The 15,237-nt window shown below is 28.1% G+C and overlaps 1 protein-coding gene across 1 annotated transcript in view; it reads right to left on the reverse strand.

Moving 5' to 3' along the window:
• The window catches only part of LOC135928927 (uncharacterized), a 69,150-nt gene that overhangs the window by 36,366 nt on the left and 17,547 nt on the right, over window positions 1–15,237 (reverse strand). The window contains exon 2 of the mRNA XM_065465377.1: window positions 82–964. Within this exon, the coding sequence (XP_065321449.1) occupies window positions 82–933 (852 nt within the window). The 5' untranslated portion in view covers window positions 934–964. The remainder of the gene's footprint in view (window positions 1–81; window positions 965–15,237) is intronic.

Genomic DNA, 15,237 nt, shown 5'->3' on the forward strand with positions numbered 1-15,237 from the left:
ATTAGAGGGAAACACTTATTATTTTTAAGTAATATTTCTTTAAATGTGAAGAAATCCAAAAAAAATATATTGGCAACTAACTTGACATTGTTTAATCAAATCCTGTCCCATTATAAAGTTGAAATTCGGTTCGACCGTATTCCAAAAATTTTGGGTAGATGAAGAAATGGTGGAGTGGTTTAAGTCGTGACTGTTATTCAATAAGCTCTCCTCAAAATTTTCGGCAGGATGGTTTTTCGATCTAGTGAGCGGAGATTTAAAAGAATCTTTGCTGAAGTTCTGAAGATTAAACGATAGTGGCGAAAATGAGAAAGAGGACATGGTGGAAAGGGAAGAACGCGAATTTATGGTGGGGGAAGAGTAATTTACGAAACATTTGTTTTCGGCCAAAATGTTACGTATAAATTTGTTGGATAACGGAGAAGAAGATGAAGTGGTAGAACTGATTTCTTCGAAACTTTTCAGGTGCAATCCTTCCATGCTGGGTGAGGGATTATTAATGTTAGTCGCTCCGTTGGAAATATACCCGGATGAATGTTGCGGAAATGGATCTGATAAATCTTTTAGACAATTTTTCCTCTTCCTGGCAACTTTTTTTTTAGGATTTGATGAAGAGCTTTGAGTTGAATCGGGTTCCAAGTTTTCCTTGTCTCGATTATCGTTCATCAAATCTTCAAAATTATTTTTTAGGGCGAAGGCATTTTTGATTGAATCACAAGGTTTTATGTATTGCACGTTAGGTCTTGGAGGTGGGTGATTTATAGAAATATTGTTAATGCGATGATCCGTGAATTCGAACGTCGGAGGAGAGAAGGTGTAATTATGAGATATCCCATTGTGACAATCGTCCTCGCGACTGGAATTATCACCTTGTTTTGGCTTATTTGAATACTCCTTATAATCATGATTTACTAATTCGTCTAATATAACCATTTTTCATTTTCCTCCAACATGTTTAGTTAGTCTTAACAAAATGAACAAAATTATTAATTATTTTTTTTAAAGCAGACGAATAAAAATATTTAAATTTTAAACACAAGCAATACCGAAAAATTTAAATTTAAAATTGTTATTTATAAAAAATAAAATTAATTTACTAAAAAATTTTATTTCGATAACCTATCATCATTTTAAGAGTTGTAATCAAATTTCGTTTTAATATGTTTATAAAAAAATAGTTTGATTAACCTTCTTGCATTAAAAAAAAATACATGATTTAGTAAATGAATTCCATCTGGATTTAATTGATATCACGTTCTACTCGAATTTATATTATAATGCAATACATGAAAAGCACAACTAAATAAAGATATAAAAATCTGAAAGAGATTAAATATAAAATTAGTTATATAAATCCAAATGCAATGGAATAAGAAAAAAAAACATTAGATTTTAATTAAAATATTTTTCTTATTATGTTTTTTATTTTGTATAGTGAAGATTATGAAGAAATAGTAATATTATAGATTAATCTTCATTCCAGTTATAAAAAAATTGGTGTAACAAAAAAATAAGGGAAGATGAGGACGAAATGACAGTTACAATGTTTATATATCTACTAATGGAAACAATGGCTAGAAAGGATGATAATAATTTTTCTCCTCTAGGACACACGAACGATATCGACATACCAACAACAATTAGGCTAAATTAGAAATAATGGCAAGAATGACGAAAATGATAGCCATGAACCGATTATATAATTTAGAGGTCTCCAGTAACCACTAAAACTAGTACAAACGTTATTCACATACAAGAGCTTTCCCTATAGGATAAACGATATGGACATACCAACATTCAAAGATTGAAAAAATGTCCTTAAACATAGGAATCATATTATTTATTTTTTAAATCAAATTAATATTATTACCTCATTACATGATATTTCAAATGTTACCAATATTCTGCCCAATGGCTCTAATATATCACCACTTTACTTACTCCTCCCTTTTATTATTCTAGCTAACTACTAGTGGAACCGTCAACTCTAAAACTACACGATACACACTTCAACTACTGGTAGGTAATGAAATTGTACTTCTAACAATTTCTGGCGTGATAATGAATGAAATATCAAATTTTCAAAAAAATTTGGGCACATGGTATTTAGGCCAGTTTAAAAATAATAGTAGATTATTTGATATGTTCGGATAAATCAAATTATAATAAATTGGGTTGTTATCAATAAATGGTGTGCGCATAGCATTTGATTAAATTTCCATAAAATTATTCTAGCTAGAGATGCATTTTTTTTTAAATTATAACGGGCCCAACTAGTTAATTTCGGGCCGGACCGTAAAATTTTGATCTCATCGGGTATTTGATTTACAAATTAACTCTGATCTCCAAGAGTTTGGTTTCAGGTGGATATAAAAGAATACAATACTCACTTGCTAGTAAATATATGAAAATGCACCATTCCCTGGTCTCCCATCGTGAATAGGAGCCTTCAACAATATAAAAAGGTGAGCCGGCAAGTTAAAATTCTGTTCCCGTAATACAGATTTTTTTTTAACTAGGTTGAAAATGAAGTGGATATTAGACCCCGTGTTAATGATTATTCCTACATCATAGTATGCATCTAAATTCTGCATTTTTTTTAGAATGCATGTACGTGAGAGGGGGGTAATAATCAATGGCGGGGAAACTCATTATCGAATGATTCGATTTTTCATTCTATTTCCTCTTCTTCTTAACACTCTTACTTCTTCCGTAGACAAATGAAGAAGTCAATAAATAATAATATGTAATAATGATAAATGAAAAATAATTTTAAAGAAATCTAACGAGGATTGGATTGAATGATTGATTGAAATATTCTCTTATAAATAATAAATAGAGAGAAAAAAACTTTTTCATTTCACGGTTAAAATGAATTTATACATACACATAAAAAATGGACAAGATAATTGATGACAGGCGGGGAATAAAACATGGTTATTGAATTAAGGATGGAAAGGGAGGAGGGAATTAATGAGAGTGATAGATTTATAAGGTATAACTAAAAGATGCGCATACAATTTTGACGAGATTTGAATAATGAATGAATAAGAAGGAGGAGGGATAAAGAAATAATATTTATAATAATATGTAATATAATTTATAAAAAAAAATTTATATATCTAATGGCAATTAAATAACATTTGTTTGATGTAATTAAAACATAATTTACTCCTTTTTTTCCCATATTTATGAATTTATGAGAAATAAGTCAGTAATTTAATTTCCGAGATTATATTTTTTGAATAAGAAGAATTTTATCCTCAAATCCAACAAAGAGGTGGGTTTTTTATTTTATTTTTTTATATTATAGATGATAGTATTATCGATTAGTTTTATAATGCTAATGTAATGACTGGCAAAGAACGTACCCGAGAACGAGATAAATTTTCAAATTCCAAGGAATATAGAAAGAAAGAAAGAATGAAAGAAAGAAAGAAAGAAAGAAAGAAAGAAAGAAAGAAAGAATGAATGAAAGAAAGAAAGAAAGAAAGAAAGAAAGAAAGAAAGAAAGAAAGAAAGAAAGAAAGAAAGAAAGAAAGAAAGAAAGAAAGAAAGAAAGAAAGAAAGAAAGAAAGAAAGAAAGAAAGAAAGAAAGAAAGAAAGAAAGAAACTCTTCTCGAACATCGCAGTCGAAGTTCATTTCCGGTGAATCTGAAATGTTGTTAATTATCCTTCGTATTTTATGGCGGTGTTTAATAAAAAGGGGTTTTAAAAAAAAGTATTGTCAAAAAAAAAGAGATAAAAATTCTTTTTTGCTATTGAATTTAACCCGGGAATAAAAAAAAATATATAATCTACATAAGACGCTTAATATGAAAACATATATCATTTACATGTATATCATGTCACGAAGCAGTTATGATGACAATAAAATGAAGAGAAAAAATAAATGACAAAACAAAATATATAAAAATTTCCGACATCCATAGGGGATAAATTACACCTAGATATTATTTATATTTTTTTTAAACGAAAAAAAATAATGGAAAAGTAAAAAAAACATTTTCTCGGGAAATGTATAGAAATAATTTTCAGACAAAATTTCATTAGAAGAGAAGGAAAGTAAGATAGAAGTAAGAAGAAAAGTAATCAATAAGATGTTGTTATACTTATCGGCATAATTCCTATCAGATAATCACTTATGTTGATGAGAGCCATGGAAGCCTTGTTCACTTAAGATTGAACTGAATTACTAATAGAATGATGACACGAATTATCTGAGTTTTCTGTAAGGTTTCTTATTGGATACCCAATAATAAAATAGAAACAGTACAAAACATAGAATGCTCTGGAGATCTGCAATACGAAAATAAGGGTGGGCGGAGTTAAAAAATTTATAAAATAACGGGTGAACAAGTGGGTTAAAAAAATTTAAATTAGCGTGTAGGTAAAAAAAATAATTTTTTTTCCTCTGACATTTTAAAAATATTAAAATTTAAACGAAAACATTTTACTATATTGTATTTTTTGGTAAAATAATAATTAATGCTTGCCCACAGTGCATGGCTATTTTATCATGAAGTAACTAGTTATTTGTTAGGGTTAAATTTTAAAGGTAACTAGTTCTATCACAAGTCACTTGATAAATCGATTTTTAAAATATATTTTTTCATACTAATTTTACATTTAAAAAAAAAATTATTTCACTGAATAATATGCCACATAATTATATATATTTGCACCGTAAACATATATATTTGCACCGTAAAAATATAAATAACATAGTGGATATTTATTTTTCATAAAAATTTTAACTAATAAACTTTTATTTAACTTTAAAAATTTTATTTAAAGGAAGTTTGTTTCCGCCAAAAATAAACTTCCTTAGACTAACATTCTAGAGCAGCGCTTTATGTAAGTGAGATATTATAATAAACAGATCATATATAGATAATAATTGAGATATATATTATTAAACATATTTTAAAAAGTAAATTGTAGTTAATTACCAGTAGCGTAGCTAGTTACTTTAACACTAATTTTTTAATATTCTTGATGTCCACGAATATGCACAGGGTTGCCTGGTCAATATTTTCAAATTTCAAGAAAGATTTTGACAAAAATTGTTTTAGAAAATTGAGAAGGAAAAAAATTTTACGGCCCCCTTCGACCGGGTTAATGAAAATGCCATTTTGGCTAACATTTTCAATTGCAAATATGATATGATTTATTTATGGTTGTAGTTGTAGATGTAGTAGGTAGATGTTCAGCCTCAACTGCTTGACATTTGAAATATGATTTTATCGTTGTTTCTTAGTCAGAAATATTGACATTATTCTAAATGACTGGTTAATCAGTTGCAAAGTAAACTATAATAAATAAAATAATGACTAATGATAACTTGATAAAAAGATACAAGCAAGTGCTAGGATTAAAAAAAATATCAAGATGGTACTAGTAGATGTCTTAAGTTATTTTAATTAAAATTTATACAAAACAAACAATAAATAACTATAAAATATATAATTAAATTTTTATAGTAAATAGAAATAATATCTGTTAAGTTAAAGTAATATATTGAGATAAGATTATTATAATTATAATTAATATTATAATTATAAATTAGTCTAATATTAATTTAAGTAAGTAAAATTTATATTATATTAATGATTTAAGTAAGCGATGTGAATTCTTCATTCATTGACATTGCTTTGGCGGCAACTGATCCTCTCGACTGCTGTGTATCTTTACTCGCGTTTCTGTTCTTGTCATTAATTTTTGTCTCTTTTATCGCCCGAGATCCAGGTTCCTTTTTAGCGTCAACGTTATAATTGAAGCGTATCCTTGGCATAGGATTTTCAATCAGGGGATTTCGGTCATTAAAAATATAAAGCTGAGATTATTGCACTTTATTATGTTTAGGGTCAACCACTGACGTATGAAGTATCCGTCGTTTTGATCCTGGTTCTAGCAGAGATCCGGCGCCCCAACTCTTTGAGGCGAGGGCATGAGAACCGTAATTGTGTTTTTAGGTTTAAATCAGAATAACGATAACATTTAAGGGTTATCTTTTGTAGGGGAGACCGGGGTTATATTGTCCATAAAATTGAAGGGCTATAAAAAATAGACAAAGAAATTTTTCTTAAATGTTAAACGTAATTTTATTCTTAATATATATCTCTACGGTAGAAATTTATATTTAAGAAAAAAACCAGTTAGTTTTTAATTAATGCAAAATTTAAAAAAATGAAAATTTAAATTTTATGAAAAACACTCGGGGTAGCTATTACCCTTTCACGTTAGATGTCATAGCGCTTCTTTATTGTCAGATTTTTAAAAAAAATTTATATGAAAGTGTTGATTCTATTCTAAGTAAATAACTAAAAATAAATTGTCAAATATGTTAAATTTATTAGGGTTCATCTATATCACATATATCACCCAGAAATACTTTTGTCACTTAAATCTGTCATATAATTACAAAAAATAAGTCAATCATCTTCATATTGTCACTAGTGGTTCTAGAAAAACTAGTGAATGTTTTTATAAATTCAGTTGGATTTTTTTTATTCAAAATAATCCCTGCTTAAAAATGTCTAATACGCACCCCGCCAAAACCTGCCCCAGGTCTTCATAATTAATTTAAATATAATTTTAAGATATTAAATTACCATAAATTGTGTCAATATTTTTATATATGATAAAATATATATTTCTTTATCATTTAGAATTAATATTAAGTCCAAACAAAGTTTATATAAAAGTTATTAGTGAAAATGTAAAATTTTAAAAAGTTACCTTGGGTATGTTGAAATTTAAATTTGCATTTAAAATTTTTCATGAGCAATTTTGTCCGAAACATTTTGGACCTACTTAAGCACCTTTAAATTACATATTTGGCTTAAATTACAAAACTTAAACTTTATTAATTTTTAAATTATTCGAGAAAGAAATACCTACCCCGGGAACACACTATCCCTGGTCTCCCCTATTCATTTATTGGATGTAAAACATGTATGAAAAATTAACATCCAATAGAAAGAGGTAAGGTTTAGGAATTTCTTTATTTGAATGCAAGGAATAATTTGCTCTTATAAAAAAATGATAAATTTTTGCTTAAATTAAAAATGTTAAAATGCTAAAAAAAATTTAATGCGGGAATTGTGGGAGATTTTCAATTACGGGAGTTTTGCGGAAGAGAGATCTCTGCGTGTTGACTAAAAACTTACTGAGTTTCCCGCTGATCAGGTGAGAACTTTCAACCCTGCACATGCATAACCAAAAACAAGTGCACCCTTTATTTTTATTAGTGCTGTTTAAACGGCTTGATTTTTTAAAAACGGATAACCCAATATTTTAACCAAAAATATTAGGCAAGCCTGGAGATTTTGCTCATAGAGGGCAGAAAGGTTTGGATATCTATTCACTTATTAAATTGTAATTTTTGTAAAAAATATCTATTTAATAAAAATGTACAAAGAAAATATAATATTAACCTTTTTTTTATGGTTATTAAATTAAATTGTTTTTTTTATATGACCTTTGTTTTAAATTTGTTTTTTTAATAATAAATTCAAATTAAAAAAATATATAAAATAATTGAAAATGATTTGATTTAGATATAAATTTTAAATTCATCACTTAATTATAAAACTATGTATATTATAATTGTAAGGCTTAGTGTTGTTAAACGGCTCATTTTGAGCCGATTTTTAAAAATGGCTAACTCAATATTTTAGCCTGAAAAATATAGCCTAAGCCTTGAGATTTCGCTAATAGATGTCCAAACCTTTGTTCCTTCTACAAACAAAATCTTCAGGCTTGAGTTAAATTATTCTGCATGAAATAGTGAATAAGCCGTTTTTAAAAATCGGCTCAAAACGAGCCGTTTAACAACACTAGTAAGGCTTAGCTACCTGGTTGGGCAAAAATATTATTTTTTGAACTAATTTATATTTCTATGGGTGGAAGTTAGACGAATGGGTGATTATTTTTTAAAAAAAACCATTTCAAGCTGACTGATAATATTTTTCCCAACCCCATGGGCGGGTAGGAGGCTAAAATTAAGAACAATAGGCAGGCGGATTAAAAAATTAGTATAACGTGCGAGCAGGCCTGTGGGTTTAAAAATCGGTTTTTTTAAAAAAACAATATAGGATAAATCTAAAAACATTTAAATAATAAACATTTTACTTTGTTTTAATCAAATATATAAAAATGTTACAGAATAAATAATTAATAAGAAATAAAAATCAAATTAATGTATATATTGTATTATAACAATATATTATGTATATGTAATAAATTTACACAGATGTCCAATACACGCATCTGCTTTAACTGATTAATATCATCGATACATTTGGGAAAAACAATAAATATCATACATTATTATTATTTATATAAATATTCAATATTATAAAAAAAAATAGAAAATAACAATTAAAATCATATTAATAATTAATAAGAAAAATCAACAGGTCTGGTTGGATAATTTTTACAGTAATTTATATAAAATTGCCCCAAGTCAATCCCCTGAATCGAGGAAATAAAATCGTTATATTTTTTTGTATTTTTGTTTTATCTAGCTGAGATCATGTTAATTCGCCTAACTTTATCAAACTCTAAAAGTTTTTAGCATAAAAAAATTAGCTTAAATCTCTCAACTTAAACACTGAAGATAATTTTTATTAAAACTTGGCTAAACAGCAGAATGGACTAAAGTCAGATGAACAACACTGAGAGTAACTTCGAGTATCCCAAACATTGTTAAATAAATGAATGGATTGGTGGTAGTTAACTTGATAATCGCTCAGCTAAAGGAATGCATTTAAGGAAATTTCTGTAATTGGTTTAAATATATTTGAAATTAAACAAGTATCTGAAGTAAGGATAAGGAGTATAGAATAGAGAGATAGGGGTTAACGTTATTTAAAGGTTAGTTATGAGTTAGACATATAGCCAGCATTCTTTAAAAAAATATAGAAGGTTTTCATGAATTGTGAATTGCAAAGTATTCTATTTTAAATTTTAGCAAAAATTAATTTAAATATTTTTTCCCTGTTTAAAATTTTATCCCACGAAAATTTTAAGGTATATTTTCTTATTATCTCTACTGATAACTATATTAGACAACATTTCTAGAGTGAGTGAAATGTTCAGATATCCAAAGAGAGAGAATTTGCTAAATGGAATAATTTTTAAGACTTCTTGTGTTACAAGAAACTGTAAGCCTGCCCCAGAAGATGGAGCCTTCAACATCAAGCTGTTACATTATTTTTAGATCTAAAAGAGCCTATTTTGAATGCCCTTGGAGAAAATTAGAAGAATCTGAATCAGATATTTCATCTAAAGCAGATAGATTATTAGATTGAATATGACAGCCGATTTTTGTTTGCATTTGCATGTAATAATAAATTATCTAATTAAATTTTATGGAATATTTTGCAAAAAAATCATATGGATTTGGGTGAAGCTATGAGAATCGTAAATATTATTATTTTGCCACTGAGAAAATAAAGAGATAATATAGACCATTTCAAGAGATTTATGTTTGTTAAGTCTAAAGCAAAATTATATTATTTTGAGATTCGCAGGTCTATAATTGTACCTAGACAAACAAATGGTTTCGGTATTAAAGTGGATTCAGTTTAGGATAACTATAAAATAATCATAGTTATTCCACTTTTGGATATTTTGACTCAAATAAATGAATTAATTCATCGAATGGCTCTATCGAATTTACAAATACTATTGACTATAAATCCTTCTAAGGATATAAATATATCTGAAGATGGCCTATTCATTCCAGAATTTAAATCTTGGTATGAAAGATTAATTTTAATAGATAATAAAATACGACATCTTAAAATCAATTGAATGGACTAGCATTATTTAATATACATCGAGATTTCCCATTAAGAACAAATTATTGATAAATTGGCGCAATCGCAAAGAAGATTAAATTTTTATTTACGAACTATATTTCGATTAACTTTTTAACTCGTCATATAATTTTAATTCTATATTTTACTGTGATTTATACGAGTGATCAGCATCGGGTCTAATTTTTTGAGCCCGGCCCGGTTAACAAAACTTTTTTTCCGAAAAGTCCAACCCGAAATAAAAAAAATTATTTGTTTCCCCGGCCTAGCTCGATTTCATTTACAGAGACCTAAAGGCGCGGCCCAGCCCTGATCCCGGGTATGGGCCGGGTCGGCCATTCCGGATAGAAATTTTTCAAATCCAGGCCGGCCCGTGCATGGTAGGCCTCTGATTTAAATATAAAATTTTATTTGTAAAAATATATTCTATAAATAAAAAATATTGCCACCTTGTTTTTTTGCACGAATTTTTAAATATATTAATTTATTCCACAAAATTGAGTGATATCATATTTAAAATTTAAGCCCAACCAGACTCGGCCATTTTTTTAAAAATTAATTTACATACCACAATATTATATTAGCTCTTAAATATTTTGTATTTTCCAATATTATATTATTTGTGTTCGAAATTGTCATTTTATGATTGGTTCTAAATATAATAAATTTTATATTTAATAGTTTTAATAAATTATTAATGTTCCAAAAAAAATATTTTAATAGCTTCGTGTTTTTAATAAAATGTACTTTTAATTAATAACCTGTTACCTAGAAATTTATATAAATCAGCTCTTTTAATGGCAATTTCCTTGGATTATACCATAATAGGCTGGCTTAACACATCATAAATAGCCCTATTTTGAAGTTAGTTTCCTAATATTTAACTTTTCCTTTACTTTCCCCTCCAATCTTCTTTTTTCATCTTTATAAAGAAAGTGGGTAATTTTTTCAATTTTTGAACAAATTCCAAATGCTAACATATTCTGGCGGGGGGTTCCTTCCCTACCTCTTCAGCTTATTCTTTTAATGGCATGTGACCTATAGATATCGTTTAGTGGATTAAGTGTACAAATCCGAAAAAAAATCCCTTTTTTAGCGGAAATTATTAAATTCAATTTAATCAACAAAAAAGATAAGAAGGGAGAATCAATATATTATATTTTTTATTAATTCTTCTAGGTGGAGATTATTTTTTTTACCCTTAATATATGAATTTTATAAGCTAGGAGAATAGATAGCAAAGAAGAAGAAAAAAGTTATGACCTTTGTTGACATCTTGATAAACATAACATTTCTTTTTAAAAAAATGACTTGAAAATTGAAATGAATAATTTATCAAATTAATGCATTACGATGAGGAAACAATTTAAATATTACAATGGAAAAAAAATAAAGGGATTTATGATAAATAATTGACCTGTGGCCGATTTTCAAAAACATTACGGAGAAAGGATAAGAAGAATAGAGAAAACGAAAAGAATAAATGGGAAAAGAGAAATTTATATTTAGAGATGCCACAGGTATGATGGTAGATGGGTCGAGGGTTAACAAGATGGGAGTAACAAAGTGCAAGATAATAAAAGTGGTTGGGGATGCTTAAAGTTCAATTTATAAGATAATCTTACACCCTTTTTTTAAAAAAAAATAAATAAATAAGATAATAAATAGGTAACATTCATATTTTGTCATTTTTATGTTACATATATGATAACGGAAAACAATTTTATTTCGACAACTATACTAGTCAGAGAAAGGCAACAATAGTATCAAACTAAAAATTCGTTTCTTGAACTGACTAGTGTTGTTAAACGGCTCGTTTTAAGCCGATTTTAAAAAACGGCGACAATTGATGTTCTATGAGCAAAATTTTCAGGCTCGCGTAATATTATTCCGGATAAAATATGGAGTTAGCCGTTTTTAAAAATCGGCTCAAAGTTTAACAAAACTATTCTTGACAGGAGATAATTTGATTTGTTTTTATTTACCGAATTAATATGACGAGTAGTTGTGGATATCAACGCTATGACGCGGAGATTTAAAAAAAAAGATTTAATGTCATCAAAATCTCCAGTGAATCAGCGTTTTAAAAACCGACCGATATGGAGTCATTTAGACCTCCAGTTTTTAAAATGATATGTATATCCGAAGAATTTTTACAAATTAGATCCCTGACAGAAATATATTATGAAAGGGGGATTAAAGTGTCGAAAGATTTTAAATAATAGGAATTCTAAAGATCTTGGTTGAAGTAATAAAAAAAAAATACTAAAGTAAAAAATTATCCTAGCACACTGGGCGCACAGGCACTAGCACATTAAAAAAAATAATCAGAATTAGTATAATTTATATATAACCGAAAAAAGTAGGTATCCGAATTCAATAGTGGAAATTTTTGTTTAAGATTAATTTTATCAATGATAAATTTTAATGTCACTTTAATCATAACAATTACATATTATAGATAAATTTGCACCCTTTTTATATTAAGTAAGTATAAACAATATTCTTGAGAAAAAAAAATAACTTCAATAATATTTTCCCAAAAAATTTGAAAGGCTATTTTCAATACCAGTTCTTTATTGCAAAATTTTAAGTTGCCAAACACGCCGATTTTCAATTAGGGGGAAATTTTAAATTAATTAAATTCATTGGAATTTGAAGGTTGGATTTGTAAAAAATAATAATAGGAATTATGAGAAAAAATAGTTTTATAATCATTCGTGTAAACTGTAACTAGTGTTGTTAAACGGCTTGAACCGATGGTTAACTCATTATTTCAGCCAGAAAAATATTGCCTAAGCCTCGAGATTTCGTTAATAGATGCCCAAATCTTTGTGCCATCTATGACAAAAATTTCCAATGTATGGTAATATTTTTCTGGCTAAAATCTTGAGTTAGTTTTTTTTTTAAAAATCGCCTCAGATTGAGCTGTTTAACAACACTAAAGATTTTGAATCTATAAATACTAATAGAGACGCAACCTCAATTTAAACAAGGGGGTGCATTTCGTTTTTTTATTATTAAAAAAAGTACAACAAAAGTTCAATTTGTGCGTACTATAAGGCTTCTTTTAATCCCCCTATTTAATTAAATAAATTGCGGAGAGGGAAAAAACATTTCTAGCTAATAAATACAAAAAATTATATTTCTCATCTAAGTAAAATTTTGGGAAGCCATCTCATGCTGTCATTTATTGAAGATGAGGTGATTCCTCGACATTTATATTATCCATAAGAACATTATGATGGATATCTTAATATCATCGTAGAAATTGATATAATAAAATATATCGGATTATTGAGGACAGAGGACATCTAATTCCAAATAAAAACTACCCCATTCCAAAAAAAAGATAGAGACCAACGCGGACCGAACCAATCGAACTTTGGATCTCGGATCAGACCAGGCCGAATTCGAACTTTGACATTAAATTATTTTGTTTTTCCTAAATGTTGAAAGGTCTGTAATTGGTGGGTTTTTTAACTCGAACGAGTGAATTCGCCCATTATTATTTAATAAAAATTAACCCACTCGCCCGAAAGCCTCATTTTTTTTTAAATTCACCACCAGCCTATTTATCTTATAGATCGGTTCTGAACCGGTCTTTTTATTAAGGACCACGGTCTGGACCGATCTTTTTATAAAAAATCATGGTCCGGTCGAGTGAGTCAGTTCGGTCCAGACCAAAGACCAGACAGTGACCTTCACTAGTCAACTCTGTTATGTATAACGTATAGGACTAGGCGCTTAATATCATCAGGTATCTATCACGTAAATTTAATAATCTAATCTAAAAACACGAATAAAAAATTCTCCCCCAGACTAAAAAAAAAAACCCTTTTTAAAAAATAATTTTTAATTTGAAAAAAAAGGAGTACAAACTAAGAATTTTTACCTTTTCGATAATGATTATTATATTAATTCGTAAAGGTAATTTCTTATTAGAAAAAAATATATATTATTAATATAAAAAATAATTTATTTTATTAAATATGAACAATAAGAAAGGGAAAAGCGATTATAAGTTTTAAAATCTATTTTCTATCGTAATAAATCAATAATTTCCAAATAAAGGTGTTTGACTAGCTTAGTTAGAGAGGTTCCTTATTAAAAGCTCTGCAAATCGGTCACAAGTCCTGAACCCGGATAGAACCTAAACATTCCAAAATATCTCGGGCCGGTCCAGGCTCGGGCAAATCGAGCGGGGCTGGAAAAATTAAGAATCCTAAAAAATATTAATTTGAAGGGTTCTAGGTTTTATTATACCCAAAACTAACAAATTCACTTAATAAGGGTAAGATGGTCTAAATGTACCCCATACTCGTTGTCCACCAGTTTATTCAAAAAAAAATGGTGGAAATTCTTGGAAGGTTCATTGGTCGGTTGGTGTAACATTCAAATTTTTGTGGTAAAAAAAGGAAAGAATAATTTTTTTAGCTGGGTAATTTTATATAATAAAATTTTTTTAAATTATTAAAACCTTTTGGAGAGGCACTACGCTTAAATGACGAGAGAAAGTGACGTCACTGAATTGACACTACTACGTTCATCATTCTATATATTACTTACTTTTATATTTAATAAAAGCTCACTACGGGCTACGGATGTATTATTCAATTCCTTTCCAATAAAATCTTCTTTAGGGTTGGGGTGGGAAACCTTTAAATGAATGAATTCCTAAAAAAACCCACGATTCTAAACCCATGAGTTATTAATTTTTCTTTTTATTATCTATATGAAATTTCTGAGATTTAAAAGAAAAATTACAATTCAAACTTGAAAAAAAAGTCCTAATATAATTTTTAAGTATCTTTCATCAATTCAAAATTTTCATAAATATGATAAGATTAAATGTCATTTTTTTCAAGCGCATCTATCCATATTTATTTTTAAACATTATTATTTTATTTTAATAATCCTAAATATTTGAAACATGTGAAGATACATCATTATAAGATTACCCGATATTTTCAACATTAACTAAACCTTCAATTAAGGGGACTTAAATATTTCATACATATTGTTTTTTTATATATTTACAAGGGCAGGATTTATAAAATCCCAAGTCAAGTGTCTTGGAAAACATTTCTTTGCACACTCGAACGTTTCGTCATCAATGTTTCATAAATCAACGTGACTTTTGGCTATATGTCTACCTTCTATACCATCTGGTTAAGTACCGGACATTCAGATAACAAGAGAGCCGCAAAATGGCCTTTGCATATGTCCAATTTCATCCAAGTCAAAAAATAAATTCTCCCTCGCTTCATCAGAGAAAGTGGAAGAGTATTTATTTTTAAGAATTTGTTTTAGATAGTTAAGATTCGACTTTACCGAGAAGCAACAGGTCATCTGATTTAAGTAGAAATGGAATATTGTATTTTAGTCAAATTTTTAACAGATCTCCCTA

Source organism: Gordionus sp. m RMFG-2023, chromosome 4 (assembly GCF_954871325.1).
Source record: "Gordionus sp. m RMFG-2023 chromosome 4, tfGorSpeb1-WG-v2, whole genome shotgun sequence".
NCBI lineage: Eukaryota > Metazoa > Nematomorpha > Gordioida > Chordodea > Parachordodidae > Gordionus > Gordionus sp. m RMFG-2023.